The sequence below is a fragment of the Podarcis vaucheri genome (assembly GCF_965113315.1).
Source record: "Podarcis vaucheri genome assembly, chromosome: 3".
Classification (NCBI taxonomy): domain Eukaryota; kingdom Metazoa; phylum Chordata; class Lepidosauria; order Squamata; family Lacertidae; genus Podarcis; species Podarcis vaucheri.
The window spans coordinates 17,420,148-17,443,848 of NC_138761.1; the positions used below are offsets into that span (position 1 = coordinate 17,420,148).

At 43.4% G+C, this 23,701-nt stretch overlaps 1 protein-coding gene across 4 annotated transcripts in view; it reads right to left on the reverse strand.

Annotated features, from left to right (window-relative positions):
* Positions 1–892: 892 nt before the first annotated feature.
* NINL (ninein like) overlaps positions 893–23,701 on the reverse strand; it is a 45,446-nt gene continuing 22,637 nt past the window's right edge. For 3 of the 4 annotated variants that reach the window (XM_082217325.1, XM_082217327.1, XM_082217326.1), the window contains exons 7-24: positions 23,138–23,293; positions 21,340–21,507; positions 20,329–20,465; positions 19,675–19,815; positions 19,250–19,424; positions 18,616–18,726; positions 18,137–18,226; positions 15,557–15,710; positions 13,673–13,738; positions 12,391–12,500; positions 11,418–11,764; positions 9,682–9,786; positions 9,003–9,072; positions 7,588–7,872; positions 6,042–6,155; positions 4,313–4,525; positions 2,925–3,038; positions 893–1,692 (exon numbers count right to left, since the gene is read on the reverse strand). In XM_082217325.1, the coding sequence (XP_082073451.1) occupies positions 1,507–1,692; positions 2,925–3,038; positions 4,313–4,525; positions 6,042–6,155; positions 7,588–7,872; positions 9,003–9,072; positions 9,682–9,786; positions 11,418–11,764; positions 12,391–12,500; positions 13,673–13,738; positions 15,557–15,710; positions 18,137–18,226; positions 18,616–18,726; positions 19,250–19,424; positions 19,675–19,815; positions 20,329–20,465; positions 21,340–21,507; positions 23,138–23,293 (2,742 nt within the window). In that variant the 3' untranslated portion in view covers positions 893–1,506. Of the gene's footprint in view, positions 1,693–2,924; positions 3,039–4,312; positions 4,526–6,041; positions 6,156–7,582; positions 7,873–9,002; positions 9,073–9,681; positions 9,787–11,417; positions 11,765–12,390; positions 12,501–13,672; positions 13,739–15,556; positions 15,711–18,136; positions 18,227–18,615; positions 18,727–19,249; positions 19,425–19,674; positions 19,816–20,328; positions 20,466–21,339; positions 21,508–23,137; positions 23,294–23,701 lie in introns of all 4 variants that reach the window. The other variant, XM_082217328.1, reaches the window with a different exon arrangement.

The window sequence follows — 23,701 nt, forward strand, 5'->3', positions numbered from 1 at the left end:
TGGAGCAGCAGAGAACATATCTTCTGTGTGTCAGCCTTCATCCTTTCTCTCCTCTAGTTAAACATACCCAATTCCTTCAGTCTTTCCTCATTGAACTTGCTTTCCATACTACTGGCAATCTGTACTGCCTTATCCACTGTACCCTTCCAGTTTGTGCAGTGTCCAGAACTGTACAAAGGGACTCCAGATGATTCTGCATAGTGCTGAATAAATTGCAGTACAAGAGTTGAATGGTTAGATGTAAAATTATATCATTTTGCCTTAATTACCAGATTGTACCATATTAAATATTTCCTGATATTTGATCAATAATTTTATCTCCAATTTCATATGCCACAAAACTTCCAGAAGTTATGATATTTCACCTGCATTGAGGTTGTTTGTAATGAGTCACTCTCATTTCTATCAAACTCAAGAGTAAGCCATTCTTGAGCTTGTGCATAACATACTTGGTCACAGGACCACTGGTTGGGGGAGACTACAGGGAGCCACAGACTTTGGCTTAGTGTAATCTCACTGTATACAAGTTGTACAAGTGACAAAGTATTTCATTCAAAAGATTTCTGCATTGCAGGGGATTGAACTAGATGATCCCAGTGGTTCCTTCCAACTCTACAAATCTGATACATGGTGTCTCTATCCATAAGCAAACAAAACATAAAAACTCCACCAAAACAATTGCTCTCTTACTTTAAACTAAATGAGATTTAATCTGCCAAATAGGAAGGTACTTTAAAAAGTCGTCTATTTTCTGCATTTGCCTTAGTTATTTTAGGACAGGCTTTTATCCATGTTCCTCTCATTTAGTTAGGTTCCAGCTTTACCTATGTTTGCTGCTCTCTCCCGACATATCTACCCCAGCCATTTGCACACAGAGAGAAAATCCAGTGGCTTCACAAGCAGTATAAATATCATTTAATTAAAAAAGTCATGTCAAATTTTACCAAAAAGGAACATAACAGCAGTTTTTTTTCTCTGTTTACATCTGATATACACTGATTTAAAGGAGTACATATTATACTTGTAGAAAACTGTACATATATATACACAATACAAGCCAGTGTACAGACTAGAGTGGGGGTGAGGCACGGGGAGGTAAGAATATTGCAATCACAATAAATATTCAGTCCTGAGACAGAACGAGAGCCAAAGAGACTTCCGTGAAAATGATCAGAAGGCACTAAAAGCTTTAGCTTCCCCATTGCAAAAAAAATGAGATGGAGTAGTTTATTGCTACTGACTAGTGGAGCTGCATCTCCCTCTTCAAACTTATCCCTGAGAGTATGTTTCTCATGCTGGTTATACTGCTTTCTGTGATGGTTTCCCCACATGAAAGAGCTGAGGGATCCTTTGAATATCATGTCCTTTTTGAGTCTCATGAGAAGTAAATAATACTCATTTGGCCAAGATCAGAAATGTATACAGTGAAGTGGACCGCTGCATGGAGTATTGCGTCTACCACAGATTGTCATTTTTGCTTTAATGCCAACAACTGAAAAGCAGATTTCATTGAGATGCCAGAGTTATTTCTCTAACTAATTTGTTCAAGGATGAGATTTTCTCTTCCAGTATTAAATTTCTGTTGTCTGTGTTCTTCTGCCTCTGTTCTGTAACCTGCAGAGTTTTCATCAGCTGTGCATTTTCCACATACAGGTCTTTCAGTAATAGATTCGACTTGGCATTTTTTTCAAACTGGAAAATAAAATGAGTAGTACTCCATTAATCTGTGTTTGGTGATGATACAGAACTCAAAAACATGCTGCTTACTGTTTTGCTAGAAAAGCAGTCTCGTGAATATTAACTAGGAAATAAGCAAGTGCTATGGTCCACTGGTTTTAAGTTTTAACAACAGGTTTAAAGCAGGCTAACCTATGATGCTCTATGATATTTGACTACAACTCCCATCAGTCCCAGCCAGCGTGGCCATGGATTATGGGAGTTGTAGTTCAAAAGCATGGAGAGGAAGGCCACAAGTTAGCTGCCCCTGCTTTGAACAATTGTTTTTATATCAAGACCTTAGGAGGTAACCACCATTCTCCCTCATTCCCAGAATGTAGCCCATCTTAAACAGAAAATATGAACCAGTGCAAACACAGGGACAATCACGTCTTTAATTAAAATGATGGTTCTTAGAAAGTTGCGGTAATTTTAATGTTTTAGTGTTTTAACTTTTGTACACTTAGGTATAGTGATTTTTTTCTTGATTTGACTTTTCTGTAAACCGCTTGGAAGTAGCAACATGACTAGTTTAGAATAATCCCTTTTCATCCATCTTCCCTCTTTTTTAAAAATAACAATTTATGTCAGCACATTTCCTATTCCCTTCGTGTTTTGACCTTGGAATAATTAGTTGACGTACTAACTGTCCAGAATAACAGCTTTGCTATAAATCCAAACTGGAAAAGTTTAGAACAACCCCAGATCCAGTGCTAGCTTGAAGATGTGCTCTAAGAATGGCTATAGATACCCTGCTCTAGTATTGTGTCCTACCAAACCTGCCTGGGAAAGGGGGTAGCTGTTCTTTTGTCTTTCCATATACTGTAGCCAGAAGTGCACTGACTGATGGGGCCACAGCTTATACCAAGAGTGGAGAATCCTGGATTTTGCCACATGGAGCTTTTATGTGTTGCCTACAAGCCAAGCAGCTTGCAGTTCACACGGTGTGCAGGACACTTACAAATGACTGGAGAGGACCAGAAGCAGTAGCAACCATGAAACAGGGTCACTCAAATACAATATATATGAAAATCATTCAGTGCCAAATACATTGACATAATTCGGGACACATCTTGGTGGTGCCCTGGCTATTTTTGGCCAGCTTATGTCCTTTTCCAGACAAATTATATATTTTTACATTTAATAAAAGAATTAATGCCGTAAACAGATCATGGGCCCATAGACCACCTAATCCCCATTCCACTGACCTGCTCCTTGAGTTCAGCCACCTTTTCCTGAAGCATTGTTTGCACGTTCTTCAAATTCATTTCCAGTTCTCCCACCTTTTCCTCCATTAATCTATGCAAGTTCTCATGCTCTTCCTGCAAAATAAAGGGACCAAGTCATAGCCGTGATATTACAACAGTTATGGGAAGTAACTACCCTTGGGAAATCAATTCACTTCAAACAAGTCCCAATGCTGCATCTGAAATAACGATTTATTATCTTGGAATCTCCTTGTAACTTAAAATTCACTGGTTCAAGTCCTACCATGTAGAGCAGGAGAAAACAAGCTCGCTCCATCTACCATGTGATATTTCCTTTAGATATCTGAAGATGGCTACCGTTATCTCCTCTCAGTCTCCTCCTATCCAGGCTAAACATACCCAACTCCCTCAACTATCCCTCATAAGGCTTGGTTCCAGACCATTTATTATCATCTTGATTGCCCTCTACAACCATTCTAGATTGTACATAATCTTATATCATGGCATCCAGAACTGGACATAGTACTTCAGGTGTGGTCGGACCAAGGCAGAATAGAGCTCATTCTCAAACACAATCCACAAATTATCCCAGATGTATATCGATGCTCTCTGTGCTGTCTGCAGCCAAGCCTTTACATAATACAGGTACAGTGGTATCTCGGGTTAAGCACTTGATTCGTTCCGGAGGTCCGTTCTTAACCTTAAACTGTTGTTAACCTGAAGCACCACTTTAGCTAATGGGGCCTCCCGCTGCTGCCGTGCTGCCGGAGCACGATTTCTGTTCTCATCCTGAAGCAAAGTTCTTAACCTGAGGTACTATTTCTGGGTTAGTGGAGTCTGTAACCTGAAGCGTATGTAACCCGAGGTACCACTGTATTTTATTCAGAGTTAAGAGTCCACTTTTCACTAGGATATAACTTTCCCAGCACAGTATTTTACATGCAGGGTTGCCACAGATACTTAACTGCATCTGGTGCTCCTGCACCAATAACAAAAGGAGGCTTGTATAATTTATACAAGTTACAGAATTTTGCTTCATGTGCTGGATCTATTGTACTTTTTTATTTAAACAGGCATATTAAGTAAGGGTTCCTTCCCCCCCCCGAGCCCCCGGATTTTCACTATTAATTTTAACCGATCTTATCTCTGTTGGATGATTTTTGTAACTTTATTCTACAATGCTTAGAGACTATGGCATTAAATGGTGTATAAATGGTTGAAATAATTACATAACAAAAAATGAAGACTAGGCGAGAGTCGCTGTTTGAAAGTGCCTGTTTCAGGTAGGAAGAGGCTGTGTAAAAACCATACATGTACACATACTGCGTTTCCGCCTAGGGAGCCTTTATATTTGTATGAGACGCAACTCGAGCACCATTCTTCCCTACCTGATATGTGGCCGCCTGCCATCTCATCTGCTTCGCCTGGGAGTCCAGCTCTCCTTGCAGCTGCCTGACCACATTCTGTTCTTCTGCCAATCTCTTTTCTAGCTCTGCAAGGCAGGCCTTAGGTACGGAATTGCCTGCCTGGCCCTTTAACTCTTCTAGCTCCTGTGAATGCCGAAACTTGGCCATGCTCAAGCTCGTGTTGGCTTCTAGTAGCTGCAATGCAAGAGAAAATTTAAAACATCATTAAATGTTGAAATGCTGAAGACCAGGAACAGAGCACCTTTCTTGGACTGAGCACTGGGGGAAACTATCAGGGGCTGCATTCTAATAGTGGGTAGGGACAAACCCCACCACAAAGCTATTTCCCATAAAAGCAGGCATATATTTAATCTAAAGCTTTGTCCTCTATTTTATTCATACTCTGGCTTTTTTTAAAAAAACAATTTCATCTGTCCTGCCTGTTCAAAGGCAGAAAGAACTTAATCCCAGATGAATGCAAACAAGGCAGATGCACTGCTAAACTGAAATAAAGCCTCAAACATCAAAATGCAATTCCTTCCTGCAAAAATGCATGCATGTAGTTGCAATACGCAGGGGTTACTTTTTGCCTATTTGCAAGAAACTACACGTAAGCCTGAGACATCAAATTGGGCGGGGGACATCCAGCTGCTGGAAGGGCCTCCACTGGGGGTCCCATCACCACTGGTAAGATTCCTGCCCTTGAAATAACCCCTGAAATGCCCCCCCATTCTGCCATCAGCCAATGGGGGGCAGGAGAACATTTTAGCCCAGCTGCAGAATGAGCCAGACATTTAACAGAATAGATTGGCTCAGGGGTTTCCCCTTTGCACTTGAGCAGATTGCGACAAGGGTAACTGCCAGTAGCCACCCAGAATGTCCTTGTGTTGGCAGAGCATAAAACTTTCCCTGATCCACAAGGTTAGATCCTGTACCATTGGTATTCTTCTATGGAGTTTTTAGCTTCATTCTATTGTTTCAGCGGTTCTTTGTTTTGCACCATGTATACCACTCAGAAATTAAATAAATATTAAGTGGTTTACCAATAATTTTAAATAAATTAAAAATCGTCTCTGCTTTGATCTCCTTGCAGCAGATCTTGCCAAGCAAGAAGCTTAAAATTGTGCATTTTGCACAACAAATCCCTTTCTCCTCCCTACTTAATAGCTGATGGCTGGGCCCCCGTAGCACACAGAGAACTGGAATACTCCACAGTCCATTTAAAGGTTATTTCTCATCAGATCAATTCAAAATAAAGTAGTGGTACTAATCCACTACTAATTCTCTTGGAAAATCTCGAAGCCAGAATTTATTAATTTATTGCAATATATATCCAAACACAGGCAAAACAGGTGAACTCCAGTAGAAACTGCCCTGGTCCTTGTTAAGTTTTGCAGAGTAAGAAGTGCGCAACCAGTGCCAAGTCATCTAGCTCTGTTTTTCTTTAATATTGCAAAACAGCAACACTGCTATCCCGCTACAACAATCCTACCCTCCCCTCAAATCTATGACATTGGGAATAGATCTTCTCTTAGGTTTAATGTTTGGACACATTTCTTTGACCAGGTATAAAGGCTCTAGGCCTGCTCCTCTGTCCAACCAGGGGCATACACTTCACCGCTGTTTCAGCCGTGCCTAGGCCCTCATTTGTAACAGGCAGTGATGCTCCCAGTGAGCCAAAGGCAGGTCATATTCAGCTGCACCAGCCTACCCGATCCTGGCATTCTTCCACCTCTTCTCTCAGCTGTGCTTTTGTTAGCCGTAGCATCTGACACTCCTGTGTCGAACGTTCCAGTTCAGCCTCCAGCTCCTGAGACTGGCTGGCCTGTTCAAGGAGAGAATGGCAGGAAAGGATGAGGCCAGCAACAATGTGGAATCTAATAATAATAATAATTAATGTTTATTTATATCCCGCCCTCCCCAGCCGAAGCCGGGCTCAGAGCGGCTAACAACAATAAAAGTAACACAGAATTTCTAAAATCAATTCATTCTAAAATCAATTCAAAATCAAATTAATGGCAACCATTGGCCTAGCGTTCTTTGAGGATTACCAAAGGAGGGGGTCAGAATGTGCCTTGGCCAAAGGTCTGGTGGAACAGCTCTGTCTTGCAGGCCCTGCGGAAAGATGTCAAGTCCCACAGGGCCCTAGTCTCTTGTGACAGAGTGTTCCACCGGATCGGGGCCACAGCTGAAAATGCCCTGGCTCTGGTTGAGGCCAGCCTAACCTCCCTGTGGCCCGGGACCTCCAAGATGTTTTTGTTTGAAGACCGTAAGGTCCTCTGTGGGACACAGCATACTCAAGACACAAATCCTCTTGGTGCACGCCTGCTTTCTTGTGTGTGTGTTTCAGGGAATATAGGGGCTTTGGAAGAGTTTTTGAGCATCCCTAGGTTTTGAGCATCCCACAGGTATTTCGAGGTACCTGTGACGATTTGTTAGATTCCCAGGTGTGTCCTTGGGCCTGAAAAGGTTAGGGATGCTTGATTTCATATTTATCCATGCAAACCCAAACCTTATGTGTGACCATTGTAGTCTTCCTCCGATATGCCTAGAATGACGCTCTTTCTAAATTCCATTGCATTAATAAATTCACTAGGCAAACAAGTCAACCCAATTACACTCCGATATTCACAGACTTGCTCTATGGGGCTGTTAATGGGCAGCCCATTTCACCCTTTATTACTCCCAGAAAATAATTGCCACTAGCCATGGGCTAGCAGTACACAGGCAAGAAATCATAAGCATGCTCAGATAGTTTATAATTTAAACCAAGTGTGCAGCAAAAAGAATGGAAGAATTTTCATTGTGATGGCTCCTTTTGAAAGTACTACTCTTCCCCTGTTCAGCACTTCTATTTTTTATTTTATATAACAGAATGTGCATACTGCTTAATTGTAAATAAAGCCTCTAAGCGGTTTATACAAGGAATACAAAATTCAAACTTTAGCTTTAGTTCTAGTAGAGGAATGAAGTAAATGAAAGGTGCTGCAGAATTTTCACCCGCCTTGTCCCAGAAGGCAACATATTTTAAACCATCTCCTTTGCCTAAGCAACTCAATGACCACCACAGCAACCCAAGCTTTCCATCGATGTAGTAAAAAGCAGTGCATCCCTGTATCCATGGTCCACGTATCAGGCCTTAGAAATTTCCACCAGAATATTGCATGGCTGGCTCAACATTATAGGTGGGTTTGTGCAGTGGGAGATGGCAGCCTGGAACTGATGTGCCCCTTCCTCCCCGTTCCGATCAACCTTACCTTTTCCCTCCAGGCCTTCAGCTGCTGCTCCAGCAGGGCCTTCTCCCCCTGCCATGCCAACCGCTCCTGAAGATGCTCCTTTGTCAATTCAGCAGAGGCCTCTTGAAATTGCCTGGCAACAGCAGCTTCGTGGTCCCTTTGGCTCTCCAGCTCGACAAGCCTCCGATTCAGTAAATTGACGGTGTTCCGGCTGACATTGTTATCACTGCTCAGTTCAGAGAGTTCATGGCTCAGCTGATCTATCCTGGTGTTTAACTGGAAGATTTCCACCTCGTAGTGTTTATTCTAAAGAGGCATTTCAGACATTCAGAGCTGTGGCATTCATCCCAACCAGGGGAAAACATCTTAACATCTAATCTTGAGTATTGCATCAGGGGGGTGTCTCCTACTGCTTGCCTGCAAAGAACGGGTGCAGGGGTCTCCTCCCCATTTTTTGGAGCAGTATCCCACCTAGTGTATATTTCTTAACGAGGGTGGCGGAAGTTAAGAAATGCATTTTCTCAGGATGAAAGGGCTGGTTTGTTTGATGGTTGAATTGCTGGAGCTATGGCAGGCAGAACAAAAGGAGGCACTGCCAGAGCAACCCATGACTGACTCCAACGTTACACGTACATTGTTAAAGGCACATGTACTGAAAGATTCAAAAGGCTGCAAAAGAACTCAACCCCTACTGGATTAGCATTTAACTCTTTGCAACTCTTTGCAAGTGTATGGTTTTGGCACTTGGAAATCCAACTTCCAGCCAAAGCTGATAAGATAAACCTTGGGCAAAATGGGTGTCCATCAGCCTAATCTTGCATGGACGAAGTTAGAAGGATTGTAAAGCATTTAAACATTGGAAAGAGGATATAGAAATTTAACCTCTTGTGTCTCCAGATGGGGTTGAAACCCTGTCCTCTGCCTGAAACCCCGAAGAGCCAGCTGCCAGTCAGTGTAGACAATACTGAGCTACATACACAGCCTTTACCAAAGGTGTCATGGGCTTTGAAGACACTCGAACTCAGGATGCAAGGGAGAAATGTGCAAAGAGGAAGGCACGCTTGGCAAATCCACACTGTGATCAACTCCCACCCGGAAATCTATGTCGCCACGGTGGAAGGACATGTGAATCCAGAATTGGCCTCCACAGTCACTTAGGGACTCGTTGTTAAAACCTTGTTTATGGAGGACAATCTTACTTGGCTATGAGTGACTGCCGAAGAAGAGGAAGACATAGACTAGTGGTCTGACTTGGTATAAGGTTGTGTTTTTTATGACTGGTAGCAGCTTTCCAAGGTTTTAGGAAGAGCTTCCCCATCCCTCACTTGCTAGTAGATCATTTTATCAAAATCCCAGGACTGGGTCTTATGTAAAGGCATATCAAATTGTACTTCTCTCTCTCTCTCTCTCTCTCTATATATATATATATAATTTACCAGTTGATTTAATTCTTCTATTCCACGCATCACCTTCTCTTTTTCCACCATCAATTCGTCAATATGTTTTCTGAAGAAGGAAGAGGAAACAATTTAAATTGTGCAACCATTTAAACATATTTTGCATAGATTCTAAAACGGGAGCAGGAAACACGCTGCCACAAGTCACAGCTGACGTTTCACTATTGTTTGCAACATCAGTGCAAGTGGCTTGCAAAGAAAAAGGGGAAACGCAGCTTCAGAAAATATGTTATGTTGGTCCTCAACTCACAAGCATCTTGAATTTTTTTTTTAAAAAAAGAATATTAATAGTAGGTCTTCTAAAAGCAAAGCTGTTTTTCATGGCAGCTGGATCTAGCCCTCGTATTTTTAGTCCTCCTACCATGTCTATGTACAGATTTAAGGTGGCAGAGCTAAGGACCAGACTGGCAATTCTTGTACGTGTATTCATACAACACTATAACTGAGCATCCCGTCTGGTACACTGGAGCACACACTTCATTGCACTGACGCAGCCACACTCTGAGGGCTCACTGTGCGCAGCTAGACCCTCTCGTCAATATTTCTTTTTAAAATTACACAATCCTTTTATTCAGTGAGTTTCCTCTTGGGAAGATGTATGGTTTCACATTTACAGTTCCTCTGCAAGCTTCCCAAAGAACCGCCCCCCCCTTTTAACCTGTGCTTTCTGTTTGCTTCACCAACATCCTCCACTTCTTGCTGAAATCTTCCAAGTTTATTTTTTAGGATGAGGTTGTCTTCTGAAACTCTGTGGAGCTCAATTCTGCATCACGGGAGAGAGAAAAAGTATTGAAGGAACGGAGTTAGTTTGGGGATGTTAAACAAATCTGGCAACTGGATTAGCCATACTCAGCTAAGCTTCATCAAAATAAATATGTCTGAGAACAGGCAGCGGAGCTGGACAATCCCCTAAAAGAGAAGCTTTTTAAAAAAAATCTTATTATACGCAATGCTTTTAAAAGTAGCTGCTTCCAAATGTGCTGTTTATACCCACTTACATCACAGAAATCAAAGAGAACATTTGATGGATGGATGTTATTCATATTATTCCATTACACCACTTGCTCAGTAAGGGTCAAACTACATCAGGTGTTAAAGGTAAATAGTAAAGGAACCCTGGACAGTTAAGTCCGGTCAAAGGTGACTATGGGGTTGCGGCATTCTTCGGGCCAAGGGACCCAGAGTTTGTCCACAGGCAGCTTTCCAGTTCATGTGGCCAGCATGACTAAATAGCTTCTGGCACAACGGAACACCGTGACGGAAACCAGAGCACATGGAAACGCCATTTACCTTCCTGCTGCTCTCCTTATTTACTCACACTGATATGCTTTCACACTAGGTTGACAGGAGCTGGGACAGAGCAACGGGAGCTCACCCCATTGCGGGGATTCAAACCACCGACCTTCTGATTGGCAAGCCAAAGAGGCTCAGTGGTTTAGATCACAGCACCACCCACGTTAAATGTTAAGTGTTAAATGTATGCCAGCACTACACATTCACTTATTCTTTGAATGGCAGCTGTTGGGTGGGTGGGGTGTGCTACACTTTCTCTGTGTGCTACGGACTTGCCAACATCCCTCCTCAAACTATTGGCTCCCAGGTTTTACTACTTACTTATCCTGTTCACAGGCAGTCTATGACTTCTTTCTTCTATGACACAAAACTAGAGCTCTATGCTATGGCAGGGGACACACAAACTTGATCTCAAGTCACTATGAGAATAGTAGTTGTGACCCAGAGATCTAAAGTGCCCCATAAAGGAACACATGCTCTGTTCTCTTTGATGTCAGGCATGTTTTGTGTAGTTGCATCTACTGAGCATCCCTCGCAGAAGAAAATGCATCCACACACACGAGAACTGAAAGGCTGCATACACATCACACATTTAAAGCACACACACCTCAAATCCTGTAAACCATTGTTTGTTGTGCATACAGTCAGAGTCTGAATTAATGCACACTATGGAACAGAATTTCTATGGGAAGATGGATCACCTCTGCTATAAAACGTAGCATGTGAACAAGCCCAAAAGTAATAAGCAAGCATGCAATGATTAGTCAGATCATTTTAAAAAGATGAGTGCATTTTTATAGAAGAACCATACATTTCATAGAACGGTAGCTGTGAAACAGCATATGAGCAATAATTCTTTAGCAGGCACATGGAGAGCCATTCCAGAGACAGTGTGCCAACCAGCCAGCTGCTTCATGGCAAAAAATGTCACAATTCCCCAAAAGTGAGAAGGGAATTGGACCGGGTACCATACAACCGCATTGGTGAGAAAGGCTTTTGCCTAAATTACCAAGGGTTCAACCATAACACAGTGTAGCAGAATATGAGACTACCATTTATATTGCCAAGTGCCCCTGTTTCAAAAGGGTAATGTCACCAGACCTCATGAAGTGTGTCTCAGCCTCATGCTTCATCTTCATGTCTTCTTCCAATCTGTCCCTTTCCTGGGCCAGTCTCTGTCCCAAAATGGAAATCTCTTTGGCATAGTACTGCTCCATTTCTGACCTCTCCTTCTCAAAGCTCCTCTCGAGTTCTTGGGCGGGAGCTAGTTTCTGAAGCTGGTCTTTCAAGCCATCTATCACCTCCTGGCATTTGGCATTCAGCTCTTCCAAATCGCTCTTCTGTTCCTCCAATTCGCTGATCTCAATCTTAAAACCTTGTTCAACATCCTTCCTTTCCTTCTCAAAGTTCCTTTTCATCAGCTCAATTTCTCTTTCGTAGTAATTGACCTAGCACAGTAAAGCCAAACCAAACTTTTGTTACACATTCTTTTAGGTAGCATGGTTAATACAAGCACAAACCAGTCGAGAGTCTTTACTTCACGTTTAACAACTTGATCCTTGAAATGAGGCATTGCAAGAGCTAGAAGCCTATGGGTTTCAAGAGGGTAGGATTTTTATAAAGAATAAGAGCATTTAACAGCAGGAAATTTTGTGTAAAGATTTATTACTCCATACAGACTTACTCCATTCATACAGAACTAACTTGTCATCCACAGTTGAACCAAGCCCAGCCTTTTCTACAAACAGCCATAATATGCCGTCCCACATTCTCTTAATTTACATTGGCGATGAGATACTTAATTTACAAGAGCAATGGAGAAAAGCACCACAAAAAACCCCAAAACATTTCATTATCATAAATGAGTTTACATCTATATATAAAAAATAATACTTAAAATGCTGATTTATTTTAAATTTAATAACAAAAGCTACATCATTTGGTCAACATACTCAAATGTATCCTGCTGAGCAAGTAACCCAAAGACTGCATTCAGAAATATATTGATTCTGATGACGATTTTAAACCTGAATTGGCGTTTAAACACCTGCCTGTGTCTTCCTCCTCGACTCACCTTGGTTTCCAGCTGTATTTTCAGGTCTTGATGCTGTTCCTTCAGTTCTTCAACCAGAAGCTCCATTTCTATACTTACTGAATAGGGACCGGATTCAATGAAAACAACACCTATAAATAAAATTATTCTTGAAAGAAAGGAAAAGAACAGGCCCAAGAATGCAGAATCGTGGAGGATAAAACTACTGCTACAGGATGACCATGCCTCTATCAATGGATGAAGCATGTTGCTCAGTTGCTGGAAACCGCAGGAAGAGAGAATGATACTGAACTCAGGTCCTGTTTGCAAACTGCCAATAGGCATGTGGTTGGTCACTGTGAGAAGAGGATACTGAGCTAGATGGGCCAATGGCCTGATCCAGCGGGCTCCTCCTTTGTTCTTAGAACACTGAGGAAACAAACTGCCAAACTGAGGAAACAAACTGCCAAGATAGATCATGTATCTGGGGTGTGTTCTGGTTGCTTTTCCTCCACCAACACAGTATTACATAGGGAGCATGGGAAGGGGAACGAGAGCGCAATGGTTCGAAGCATACAACTGTATGCTATTCCGCCTGGCCTTTAATTTGAATTCAGCCCGATCTTTTATTTCCCTTCTCTTCCCTCCCCATCCCCTTTTATGAAGATAATAATATAATAATTTATTATTTATACTCCGCCCATCTGGCTGAGTTTCCCCAGCCACTCACCCACTCTGAGACCCCACAGCTTATTCTCCCCTGGCCTCCTTGCTGGCCCATGAAGGACCAATTCAGCCAGCTAGCCCTGGGGATTATCTAATGCAAAAACAAAAAACAACAAAAACAAAGGAAAACACACAGACACACATGCTTAAAATGCATGTTCTACAGGTACACTTTCTGGGAATGTGGGATTAATCGTAACACCTCATGCAACAAATCTTACAAGTCTTGAAGGGATAAGATATTAAAAACAACAGAGGTAAGTGTTTTAGCTGTCTGGGGGAGAAACGTGATACATTATTCTTTTAATACGCACTGGATAAAAGAGCTGTGGGTTGAAATTACAGACCACGACACCTGCAGCTGAAACATTTGGGGAAATATCTGTAGCCCTTGAAGAAGCTGCCTGGGAATCTTCGTATCTGGAGGTTATCCAGATGAAAATGGACAGGTTTGTCAAGAGATGCTTTTGATACTGGATATCGTACCGCCCATGGCACGGGGCGTGGATTAGGTTTCTCTTGAAGAGTTGTCGAGCTGGCATGTATCTTAACGCTTACTCCTTCTTAGAAAATGCACACAGCTGGGAACATTTCTTACCGTTTTGGCCTGTGACCGGAAAGTGCTGGTGTCCAAGAAGGAGTTCCTCATCTTTTTGTATGGTGTCTTCAAAGAAAGAAAAAGGTACACATTATGACAGAATGGGAAAAGGCAGAGAGGACCTTGTGTACCACAATTTGTTTTAAGATGTTTTCATTGCTGTCTTTTAAATTGTTATGACCCCCTCTAGGACCTTAGGGTCAAGGGTGGGTAATAAATCAAATTATCAGCAACAGCAACAACTTGCCCTTCTGGTGCAAGAGAGAAGAATGGGTGCAAGGACCATTGTGCCAGAATGATGCGTATATAACATCAAAGCAGTGTATCAGGATACTCAGTAGAGCCCCCCAAAAAACTTTGAATCATACAAGCACACTAGGGCACACCGCTGATATGGGGAGAAAAGGGTACATAGCATGAAAAGGGCTGAAAATTTTAAAAGGCGACTTTCCCCATGCTAATAGGACCTGGATACAACACTGTGGACATAAATACCAATAAATTCCTCTATTCTGCCTCTCAGCATTGGGGGTGGAGAGGGGGGAACAGAAGGGTCTTCTTCCTAAACCCCTTGTGACTAACAGACACCACTGCATTTACAGTGGACGCTTGGGTTTTGTTTTGTTTTTAATTTATTATTCATACCCCGCCCATCTGGCTGGGTTTCCCCAGCCACTCTGGGCAGCTTCCAACAAAGACTAAAAATACATTAAAATGTCACACATTAAAAACTTCCCTGAACAGGGCTGCCTTCAGATGTCTTCTAAATGTTAGGTAGTTATTTATCTCTTTGACATCTGATGGGAGGGCATTCCACAGGGTGGGCGCCACTACCGAGAAGGCCCTCTGCCTGGTTCCCTGTAGCTTTGCTTCTCGCAATGAGGGAACCACCAAAAGGCCCTCAGCGCTGGACCTCAGCGTCCGGGCAGAATGATGGGGATGGAGGCGGTCCTTCAGCTATACTGGGCCGAGGCCGTTTAGGGCTTTAAAGGTCAACACCAACACTTTGAATTGTGCTCTGGAACGTACTGGGAGTCCATGTAGGTCTTTCAAGACGGTGTTATGTGGTCTCAGTGGCCACCCCCAGTCACCAGTCTAGCTGCCGGATTCTGGATTAGTTGTAGTTTCCGGGTCACCTTCAAAGGTAGCCCCACGTAGAGCGCATTGCAGTAGTCCAAGAGGGAGATAACTAGAGCATGGGATGCGAACGTGATCCGTGTAGGATGCACGTTCGCAACCTGCAGCGTCCGCAACCCGCAGTGGAGCGTCTGCACACATGCAGGTTGCAATTCGGCGCTTCTGCACATGCGCGACCACCAAAACCCAGAAATAACCTGTTCTGGTACTTCCGGGTTTTGGCGGTCTGTAACCCGAAAAAAGTGAGATCTGGACCATAAAGAAGGCTGATCGCCGAAGAATTGATGCTTTTGAATTATGGTGCTGGAGGAGACTCTTGAGAGTCCCATGGGCTGCAAGAAGATCAAACCTATCCATCCTTAAGGAAATCTGCCCTGAGTGCTCACTGGAAGGACAGATCCTGAAGTTGAGACTCCAATACTTTGGCCACCTCATGAGAAGAGAAGACTCCCTGGAAAAGCCCCTGATGTTGGGAAAGATGGAGGGCACAAGGAGAAGGGGACGACAGAGGACAAGATGGTTGGACAGTGTTCTCGAGGCTGCCAACATGAGTTTGGCCAAACTGCGGGAGGCAGTGGAAGACAGGAGTGCCTGGCGTGCTCTGGTCCAGGGGGTCACGAAGAGTCGGACTAAACGACTAAACAACAACAACCCAAAAAAACACAACCTGAAGCATCTGTAACCCGAGGTATGACTGTATTTGATTTAACCCGATTTGACGTTCTAAATGCAAATTGCAATACGCACCCAGAATTCTGGCTTTTACATTTTCAGGCAGCAGCCTTTCTCCACGTCTGCTGGCCTTCATTTGACACCAGGCTAGACTGTGCTTGCTTTCGTGCAGCTGGGAACGCAGTTTCTCCACCTCCATTTGCAGCTCATCGTTCTTGTCGCGCAGCTCCTGAAAGGGAAGAACCCGGAAGCTCAAAATGTGGAACAGCCTCCCTCGGATCTACATCGTTGGGTGCACAGCAACCATTCCTCGACAGAATAGCCAGGTGTGCTTGCAAATAACTCTCACGGAAATGCTGTAAGACAGTCTTTAAAAAACACAAGACACTGAAACCTAAGAAAAGTATGCTGGATCAGGCCCATGGTCCATCTAGCCCAGTGGCTCTCTAACTTCTTTCTTGGGGCCGCACTTTCAGGAAAAGAATTTGGTCGCTCCATGCCACGTTTTTTATTGACAAGGAATACAAAAAGAAGAAACTCCTAGCAGTGCTTGATTTTTAGCACAGAACAAATTGCTGCACAGTATCATACAGTTAAAAGGGACGCGGGTGGTGCTGTGGGTTAAATCACAGAGCCTAGGACTTGCCGACCAGAAGATCAGCGGTTTGAATCCCCGCAACAGGGTGAGCTCCCGTTGCTCGCTCCCTGCTCCTGCCAACCTAGCAGTTTGAAAGCACGTCAAAGTGCAAGTAGATAAATAGGTACCACTGTGGCAGGAAGGTAAATGGCGTTTCCGTGTGCTGCTCTGGTTCACCAGAAGCAGCTTAGTCATGCTGGCCACATGACCTGGAAGCTGTACGCCAGCTCCCTTGGCCAGTAAAGCGGAATGAGTGCCGCAACCCCAGAGTCGGGCACGACTAGACCTAACGGTCAGGGGTCCCTTTACCTTTACTTTATCATACAGTTAAAGTAAAACCAATCAAACAAAGGACAGAGGGAAGCAGAGATAGGCCCCAGCAGAGCCCCCTGCGCATATACTTTGTGCAGATAATTCAAAATACAGACTCCCAGTGTCTGAGTGTTTATCCTCTTTGCGATGCTTTCTTGAAGGTAGCTGCTTCAGATGCTGCAAGAGCACTGAACCCTTTTCAGCAAATTCATAATTTTTTGTAGTACAGCTGTTCTCCCTCACTGGATCATCACCTTGTCGCGGTGTGTGGGCTTGAACGTTCCTGGGATCCTTGTGAGCTGTTGAACTGCAGGACTTGCTCAAAAACGAAAGCCTACCACTCAGTTCTGAAAGACACCTGAGTTTCTGGAGCCACTGTGAAGTCTGTGAGGGAGGGAGAATTGGGAGCTACGGACAAAACTGAATTTAAAAAGATCTGCACTTATCATTTCCTTAGCTGACAAGGTACACGAATGATAAAACTTTACAGGTGCAGAAGTGACTAGAGGGGGACAGGACTGAGGCCTACTCGACACAAAGGAGGTAAAAAGCGAGCCACAATATAGAAGTCCATGAAAATGGGAACTCAAGCATTTCCGAAAACAAAAAACCTGGTAGCACGCAAGATCTCAGGCTGCAACAAGGCATCATGCAGGTTTGCTAAAGAACAATATACCGCTACAAACAAGTGGATCGTGCACACACCTGAGGAGGGGAAAGTGCTCACCTTCACTCTCTATCAGGATGTAGCAGCAGCAAAAGTCGAGAGTTTGGGGAGAAACAGGGAGAACTGAATTGGTAGCAGAACGCATGAAATAACTCTAGTGCAACAGCAGTAGTTCTACCCGCACTGTTGGAAGCGACAGATATTACGTTGTGATTTCCTTCTGGCAAGAAGCAGAGCTGGAGCAAAACGGCAATAGTAACATGCTCCGAGTTATCTCTACAACCATTTGGTAAGGTGCCCCCAATTTGTATTCTAATAAGATATAGCTATCCTATGGTTAGGATCTCACTGTTCTGGTGTACGAGTGCAGCTCTCTATCTTCTGGTATGGAGAGTTGTATAGCTATCTAGAGGCTCTGTAATTAATGAGAATACATTTAAAGTGGTATCATACCACTTTAAACAGTCATGGCTTTTCCCAAAGAATCCTGAGAGCTGTAGTTTGTTAAGGGTGACGAGAGTTGTTAGGAAACTCCTATCCCCCCCGCAATCTACAATTCCCAGAGTTCCCTGGAAAGAGGAATTGACTGCTAAACCACCCGGAGAATTGTAACTCTGTGAGGGGGAAAGGGGTTCCCAACAATTCTCAGCACTAGTAACAAGCTAGAGTTCCCACGATTCTTTGGGCATAGCCAAACCATTGGTTTTTAAAAAAATGTAACAGCAAACCATGGTTTACAGTTAACCAGGAAGTAACTAGCTAAATCTGTACAAGGGAAGGAGGAGTGCTTGAGGCTTGATCACATAACATCAAACTATGGTTTGGCACTACATCTGAACTTACGCTCTGTGTTTTAACTGCTATTCTAAAACGTGCCATTGAGGAAATGGTGTAGGCACTTATCAAAAGATTGCTGATCTTTTAAAGAAAAGAGGCATGAAGCCTTAATTATTATGAGACTTGAATGAAGGCTGTTCTCTCAGCACTCGGATGGGTCCTCCCTGCACAATGCCATTTATAACACGTACAGGCCACCTACCCGGCACTGCAGCTCATATTCCTGAATGATTTTGGCAAAGCGTTCTTCTTGATCAAAGAGCTCTGTGCTGTGTGGATCCAGCAGCCCCAGCTAAAGCAAGCAAAGAGGTTTATTTTAAAAGTATTAGTGGTGAAATTACTATATTCATTCATTCATTCATTCATTCATTCCAAGAAATTTATGCACCCCTTAATTGGAAAAACAAACCCTCAAGCAGTTTACAATTAGCTGGTGGGAGCCAATTTTTCAGCAGCGGAAGGCTAGATTTATAGCTTGACCTTAAATACATTTAATTTGGAAGCTCTGTCAACTTCAAGAAAACGTGATTTTTAATACATGCACTTATCCCTGTGATTAGGAACCAAATAAGGCCACAATAGAAAGCCAACCAAAAGAGGTCAAAATCCTACAACAGAGATAAATATGAATTTTATTGGTTTTCAATAAAGAGGAAAGCATTTCCATCAATCCGAAGCTACCTTGTCTTTCAACATGAAGTCGAGATCCTTCTGAAGATTTAGTACTTGCTTTTCAGATTCAGACAACTTTTGAACCACTTCAACAAGTTCACTTTGTAAGCGACTATTCTCCTTTAAAAAAACCAAAAATATGGAAAAAAAATGAAATCGAAAGTGCACATTTACACTCATTAAACATGACACTGGGGTACCTTTTTGCGATTCCTGAGCAAGATACCAACATGTAGGATACAAAAAGGCTAGCACTCAGAAGCAATCCTGAAAAAACTAGCTCCACCCAACAAGGTGCCCCAATCCTCAAGGGAGCATTTTGGGGGGCTGGAAGGGAAAGTAAGTTTCCACCAGCCCTGATAGGTGGATGGCTCTCTTTGAAAAGTGGGTTAAATTCATTTAACAACAAAATACAACTCTCTAGTCCTCATGGCTGCAGATTAAAGTGTAACAGTAATGCCTGGTGAAGTCTCCATAAGTCAAGAGACGAAAGCATATTTTTACTTAATATGTACTGTTTGCAGAATTCAGCCTCCTTTCAGACAGGATTTTTACTTTATTCTTATTTTCAAGCTCAGAATATGCAGTCTTGCTGTAGGCTGCACTGGTCATCCTGAAGATAACAGATGCTCCGAATCTTTACCTTGATCACTAAGCTCAGCTTCTGCCTCAGGCTAGATTCTTCCTCTTGAAGAGATCTGATGTCTGCTTCTAACTTGGTTTTCTGGTGGTTCCCTTGTTGCAAGAGCCGCTCCTTCTCCATCTCTGCTTCAGACTTCATAACACTGAGTTTCCCTCTGTAGTCTTGCTCAAGGTCTCTGCAAGATACAAGCACTGTTACTGGTATGTGCAAGTATTTTCCATGTGAAAATAAAAACAGAATGGTCCACAAGAGAAATGACTAGTGAGACTAAGGAGTTGGCCTCTCTACAGTCACAATTTTGTGAACATTGGCTGCATAGCTTATGCTGTGCTGTTTCACTGGATGGCAAGTTGGGTCTGCTCTTCACACTCCTCCTTGTGTATAAACCCCAGCAGATAAGGACACCAAAAAGCTGGCTCACGTACTTCATTTTACTCTCATTGTGGTGCTCCAACGCACTATTGTGATCATCCACCTCCTCAAAAAGCTGCAGCTTCCGCTTTTCCACCTTCTCCAATTCAACTCGCGCTTTGTCTCTCTCAGTGGATATTTGCTCTACCTGAGCTCTGCAAAGACAGTGAAGGTGCTGTTAGGTATCATTCTGAAATGATGCAGAAGCATCTTTCTGTTCAGTTTCTATTCTACCGTTTCCCATGGGATCAGTGCAAAAGAACAGCAGGTTTTTTATTAATTTAATCCAATTTAAAACTGCATGTATCTGTTATCTTCCTATATACATAAAACAGTAAGGCTGTTGCCACGCTGTGGTTTGGGTAGCTACCAAAAGTTGGCCACACCAGCTCCTGTGTGACAACAGAACAGCAGGCGAGTGGTGAGAAAACAGCACTGGGTGGCAGACAGCGCAGACAAGCTGTTTAACAGAAGGAGGGAAGGTGCTTCAGAGAACAGTTTGGACAAACTGCTCTCTGAAGTGCTCCCCGCTCTTTTAAAAGGGCTAGGAGTTGAGGTAGGTTTGGGCAAACTGTGAAGCAATAGGTGAAGGGGTGGGTGAGGTGTAAAGGGAAAAGGGGTTGGCCAGGAATGGCGCCTCCACCCAAAACAGCCGAAGAACAAGTTACTCTAGATGGCGAAGTTCGTGTCTGTAAGAAGCAAAAGCTGCCTGTTGAAGTCCGCTCTTGGGAACTGTTATCTCCTCATCAAGGGCTGCAGACAGCTCCAAGAGGTTAACTCTCTCCTCCATGTCGAAATCCAGACTCTGTTAAAACACACACAGAGAGAGCTTCTCAAAATCAAGGGAAATGTAAGTCAAGAGGTTCTAAAACTACTGCTATCAATATTTATTCAAGGCCAGTGTGCTAGGCTCTGTATACAGAACAGCCAGAGCAATTGAAAGAAGGGGGCTTTAAAAAGGTTGATAGCAGGAGGTGCAGAAAGCGTGAGGCTATGGTGTTCCAGAAAAGGCTTGGCAGAAGTGGGATTTAGAGGGGGGCTGCCTTAATAGAGAGGACAAGGCTGTTTCAGAAGGGATAGTCAACATGGTGTCCTCTAGATGTCTTGAACTACAATTCCCATCATCCCTGTCTGTTGACCATGCTAGCTAGGGGCTGGTGGGATTTGTAGTTGAAAACATTTTGAAGGCACCATGTTGGCTATCCTTTCATCTAAGCCAGTGTTTCCCAAATTTGGGTCCCCAGATGTTTTTGGACTAGAACTTCCATCATCCCTGACCACTGGTCTTGATAGCTAGGGATAGTGGGAGTTCAAAAACCGCTGGAGACCCAAGTTTGGGAAACACCGATTTAAGCCATCAGAAGAACCTTGGGCAGAAGGAGGAGAAAAAGGGTCAACAACAGATGGGTTCATGCAGCGTGGAGCAAAGAAAACAAGAAGGGGAAGAACTTCAATTCCCAAGGTTCTTTGTAGGGTGCCACTATTGTACTACTTTCTGAGTAGCTTAAAATGTGCCACACTGATGCTAATTAATATGAAGGCGCTACAATTCATCATTGGGATCTTTAGTGGGAAAAAGGGATGCGGGGGTGGGGGCAAGAGAGAAGGGGGGGAAATGCTTTTTCTTGGGATGAAAGGAAAACCAAAGCCTTCGTAATCTGTAAGGAGCAGCTAGAAACCTTAAGGATCTCCTTGCAGTTTTCAACCCCTTCCTGGGCCCAGATGGAGACAACTTGCTCAGGCCTTGCAAAGCCACTGCCGTCATCGATGCTGGAGAAAAGATTCAAGGCCACGGAGCCAGATAAGAAGGATGGAGTTGTGCTTCTGTGCCCACCGTCTTTGAAAATCTGGGGGCGGATTGGGGAGGGAAGCGATGGGGGGAGGAAAAGAAGGAAGAGTCTGTTTAGACAAACAGTGTAGCAATCAAGTGAGACCTGAAAGGCAACATGTTTTTACCAATGAAGAACATCCTTACGCATCTATAAATAAAGGTTGTTCGCAGCTACCAGGGTTTGCATTTTAATATCAGTTGTGATCGTATGTAAAAACAAATGCCTTCAAAAAGCTTGTCCAAAGGTGAGCTGTAAAAGCAGCACTGTAAGGAGGAGGCACTGTAAAAGCTTGCCTAAGTTTAAATCAGTTCTCTAATCCTCCACCTGAACAGAATTAGCTTGTTTCAAGCTGGGAAGACCAGAAGGATTACCTAGTAGCCAGATGCATGCAGCCCATCTGAACCCTGTAAACAGTACTCTATTTATTTATTTATTTTGACCCACCATTGGAAAGCTGCTTATTCTCCAGTGTGAATTATTACTCTGGGTTACATCCGCATGGGTACTTAGGATTTTCTGCACCAACGGCTTTAACTAGGGTGTGTTCATAGCTCCTACTGGATGGGATTACTCTATATCTGAGCTTTATCTCGGGTAAGCAACTCTCTCATTAAACAGGCACTAGGCCATATTGCAGGGACGCGGGTGGCGCTGTGGGTTAAACCACAGAGCCTAGGGCTTGCCGATCAGAAGGTTGGCGGTTCGAATCCCCGCAACAGGGTGAGCTCCTGTTGCTCGGTCCCTGCTCCTGCCAAACCTAGCAGTTCGAAAGCACGTCAAAGTGTAAGTAGATAAATAGGAACCGCTCCGGCGGGAAGGTAAACGGCGTTTCCGTGCGCTGCTCTGGTTCGCCAGAAGCAGCTTAGTCATGCTGGCCACATGACCCGGAAGCTGTACGCCGGCTCCCTCAGCCAATAAAGCGAGATGAGCGTCGCAACCCCAGAGTCAGCCACGACTAGACCTAATGGTCAGGGGTCCCTTTACCTTTAAGGCTAGAAAAGGCAACTCGGAGATCCCACACAACACTCCAATACTTCAGACTGAATTAATAAGATGAAGTCTGCTAAATTCTGCCTTTGCTTTGCTTTTCAGGGATCATAAAAAGTAGAGTAAATGAAAACAGCCCTTGGCATCTGAATCTTTCAGGTCACCTTTTACATTTGAAGGTCAGTTCAAGACATTCTAGCCTAGTTCTCATATGCAGCAGTAAACCACGGTTGCCCATTATGTGCACGGGGATGAGGAAATGGGAAACTTCCATTTCTGGTTTGCAACTAACCATGGTCACTCACAACATTTGAACTTTGGAAACTGTTGTTTATTTAAACCACTGCTAGTGATAACAATTCAGGAGGCAGCAATGGTTTCAGAATGTGGCTTGCTTTAGAAAGTCACATTTCCCCAAATTTGGAGGTCACTGAGAACTTTGAAACAGAAAGCAGGTGGTTCCAGTCTTCTCCCTTATGCGTGCGAAAAAGCATGTTGCAGCTTAGTCACACAGCATGAAAACATGGCTTCCCATGTGTTATAACACAGATCTGTGTGAAAAGGCAACTGCTGGAGGTCCTCTGAATGGTTTCATATTTTGAGTCTTAAAACTATGTTTCTGAAGGAAGTCTCTCAGAAATTATGCTTTGACAGTTACCTGGTGGGATGGTGATCTCTGACATCTCGGTTTGAGAGGTGTGGAAGAAATAGGGCAAAGAATGGGGCTGTGGTTGAACAGGCCAAGCTGGAATTCCTTTAAGCTTACTCTGCCATCTCCATCACTATCCAACTGGTTGAACAAATCTTCAAGATCCTGAATAAAACATTTGAAAAAAGCAATCTATCACAAAGTATCAGACATTATATTTAGGGGAAAAAATTCCTGAGGAATTTGACCATTTTATGCTGTCCAAAAAAAATACAAGAAGTGGTATTTTATAACAATTTTAACTAATAAATGCTCTTGGAAGCCCAACAGTTTTCCCTAAAACAGTCATTTTACTGCCTAGTCATTAAGAGGAATAAATTGCCTTTTGGAAGGTGAACCTACTACCAGGGAGAAACACACAACACAAATACTCCAAATAATGCCCCCCACATCAAAATACATTGATTTGTTCCAACAGTACCAATAGGCAGCCTACCACAGCAGCTCACCGGAGAAGGCACATTATTGTTAGTGCTTTCAAGTTCTTTGCAGTTAGTGGGCAACTGCGGCAGC